At 55.7% G+C, this 3,520-nt stretch overlaps 1 protein-coding gene across 1 annotated transcript; it reads left to right on the forward strand.

The window, feature by feature from the left end:
- The first annotated feature begins 1,597 nt into the window (after positions 1-1,597).
- LOC108780206 (uncharacterized) lies at positions 1,598-2,794 on the forward strand. Its single transcript, XM_018547841.1, has one exon. The coding sequence runs from the start codon at positions 1,598-1,600 to the stop codon at positions 2,792-2,794; it is 1,197 nt and encodes a 398-aa protein (XP_018403343.1).
- Positions 2,795-3,520: the final 726 nt, after the last annotated feature.

Raw genomic sequence — 3,520 nt, forward strand, 5'->3', positions numbered from 1 at the left:
ACTTCCGGCCGCGAAACGGGGCGGCGTGTTGCCGATTCTGCCGATGTTGGGCGTCCTCGGGTCCCTGATCGGCGGAGCGGCCGGCGTGGCGAGAGCGGTGAACGCCAGCAAAGCCGCTCGACGTCAGCTCGAGGAGCTGCAACGTCACGATCGCGCGATGGAGCAGGGCCGCGGACTGTATCTCGCCCCGTACGGACGCGGGATGTATCTCGCCCCGTACAAACGCGGACACGGACAGAAAGGAGAAAAAAAAAAAACTTCGAAGAAACGATAAGAATGCCCACGGGCGCGACCACCAACGTGCAACTGGACCGGCTCGCGCGGCGTATGCGCGTACCGTACTTTAGAGGGGTCTTCATGCGCGACGCGTTACCGACGAGCGGCGCGCGCCGCAACGAGAGCGGTATCGTGAATCTGGACGATACCACGGGCCCCGGTACTCATTGGGTGGCGTACGCGAAGAGGAACGACCGCGTCGTGTACTTTGACAGTTTCGGCAATCTCCGGCCGCCCGAGGAACTCGTGCGATACTTCGGCGTTCCGATAGAGTACAATCGAACGTCGTATCAGACGTACGATCAGACCTTTTGCGGACAGATGTGCCTGTGGTTTCTACGAACCGTAGAATTTTAAAAAGCCCGACGAGACGTCGCGCGATCTCATTACTCGTCGAACTGTCATGTCGCTGACACTCACGCTGAGCGGAAGGAGCAGCGTCCTCGCGTCCAGCTACTTTCCCGCGATAGACCTGAGCGACGACGACTACGAGCTCGGTCTGAAGATGTTCGAGACCTATAACACGATACCGAACGTGAACGAATCCAACGACAAATTTTACTTTGGAAACGACGACGAGGAGATTACGATCCCCAAGGGTTCGTACGAACTGCGAGCCATAAACGACTTTCTGAAACGCGCGATCTCGCGGAAACGTCCGCTGCCCGATGGCGCGGTGCGTGGGGACGCGGTGCGTGGAGACGCGAGGGACGCACTTCGCGACGACGACGCGGAGTACCCGATAGCGCTCCGGGCAAACTACAACACGATGAGATGCGAGATCGTGTGCGCCTACCGAATAAATTTTTACAAACCCGACAACATCGGGTCGCTGCTGGGATTCTCGAAGCGCGTACTGGAACCGCGACAATGGCACCGGTCGGACGCGTCGGTCAACATCATGACCGTGAACATCATCCGCGTGGAGTGCAACGTGACGGCGGGCGCGTACAGCAACGGCAACAGCGTACACACGATACACGAATTTTCGCCGCAGGTTCCACCGGGATATAAGGTGTCGGAGAGGCCTACGCAGATCATTTACCTTCCGATCGTCGCACGGAGCGTTACCGATCTTACGATACGCGTCGTCGATCAGAACGGACGACCGATCGATTTTCGCGGGGAGGAGATAACCGTCAGATTGCACGTGAGACGGCGGCAGCGATAGGGCGATGCTCGTGTTGAACCAGCGGATAGATAGCGTATCCTTTACAAAGCCTGTGCCACTCGACAGTGCATCCGAACGGAAGAAGAAGAGGCTCAGTGCTTCGAACGTGGAGTTTTTGAAATCACTGGGATTCGCGGTGCGCAGAGAACGATGACCGACATTCTGAACGTCAAGGACAAGCCGGTCTTCGACGATCGCATCGTCAAGATCGAGACTCACGCTTACAGCCCGTTCGCCAACACGACGTTCGGACACAGCGACGAGATACGAATACCCATACAGCAGCATGATCTGTACACGCTGCCGTACGAGAGTTTTCTGTACGTCGAGGGACGTTTGACGAAAACCGTGAATGTGGAGAACGCCGACGTCGCGCTGGGAAACAATTGCGTAGCGTTCATGTTCGACGAGATTCGCTACGAACTCGACGGCGCGGAGATCGATCGCAACAGAAACGTGGGCGTAACCAGCACGATCAAGAACTACGTGACGGTGACGTCCGACAGGAGCGTGATTCTGCGAAACGCCGGCTGGGACGCGCAGACCACCAACGACGGGTACTTTAACTTCTGCGTGCCGCTCAACGTACTGCTGGGATTCTGCGAGGATTACAGACGCGTGGTGATCAACGCTCGTCACGAGTTGATTCTGATACGAGCGCGCAACGACGAGAATTGCCTGACGGGAGATTCGGCGGTGCAGCCGAAACTCGAACTGTTCAAGATACAATGGCGAATGCCGCACGTGGTGCCGAGCGACGTGAACAAGCTGGCGATGCTGCGAGCCCTGGAGAGCGGACGATACCTGAGCATGAGTTTCCGTTCGTGGGATCTGTACGAGTACCCGCTGTTGCAGGCCACGACCAAGCACTCGTGGGCCATCAAGACTGCGTCGCAGCTCGAGAAGCCGCGATACGTCATCTTTGCTCTGCAAACGGATCGAAAGAAGATGGCAGCGGACACGAGTCATTTCGACCACTGCAACCTTATCAACGTGAAACTCTACCTGAACTCGGAATGTTATCCGTACGACGACTTGAATCTGGATTTCGCTAGAAACAGATGGGCGATTCTGTACGAAATGTACGCGCGTTTCTGCAAGGGCTACCACGGATACGAGTATGTCGAACCGCATCTCACGGTTTCGTCCTTCCTTCGAAACGGTCCGTTTGTGATCATCGATTGCTCTCGTCAGAACGAATCGGTCAAGAGCGCGACCGTGGACGTGCGAATGGACTTTGAACTCAAAGCGAACGCGCCCGATAATACCACCGCGTACTGCCTCATCATACACGATCGCGTGATCGAGTACAACCCGCTGACCAGCGTTGTGCGCAGGATCACCTAGATATAAACGTCCACGAAGCATCGTTCGCCGCAGTCGACATGCGCACACCGACGTTCGTGGATCTGCAGGGTTTCGTCGTCAACGGGCGATTCGTCGTGAAGGAAGCGGCGGTGCTGACACGCGGGACCGTGCTCGCGCACTACGTCTTTACGAGTCCCGTACCATGGGGGTCGTTGACAGGATCCGACAGGTCCTGCGCTTCCTGGTTGATTGCCTGTCACCATGGATTGCGATGGACGGACGGGACGACCCCGTACAGCGAGGCGAAACGCCTGATCACCAGTGCTGTATGCGGGGAGGAGGATGCTGCGGTGTACGTCAAGGGACTTGAGAAACGAGCGTGGCTGCGAGACTTGCTTCTGGACGACGCGCACATCGAGACCCTGGATGCTGTTTACGAGGACACTCTATCGTTAGCCGCTATGGATGCCGCTGTGCGATGCGGACATCACGCTACTAATTGCGCCATGCAAAATGTATTCAAACTGTATAACTGGTGGTCGCGAAGACATTTATTGAAATAAAATTTACGTAAACGTATTTTTCTCGTGTATTCTTTCTTCCCATAGTATATAGTATAGTATATAGTACATAGTATATAGTACGTAGTATATAGTACGTAGTATGTACGCGTCGACGGTATATAGACGGTGCGTAGCGCTCTTTTCGTTCATTCGTAATCTTACGCGACATGGACCAACATCGAAAGTCGGTCGACCCACCGGA

The sequence above is a fragment of the Cyphomyrmex costatus genome, unplaced genomic scaffold (genome assembly GCF_001594065.2).
Source record: "Cyphomyrmex costatus isolate MS0001 unplaced genomic scaffold, Ccosl1.0 scaffold689, whole genome shotgun sequence".
In the NCBI taxonomy this organism is placed as follows: domain Eukaryota; kingdom Metazoa; phylum Arthropoda; class Insecta; order Hymenoptera; family Formicidae; genus Cyphomyrmex; species Cyphomyrmex costatus.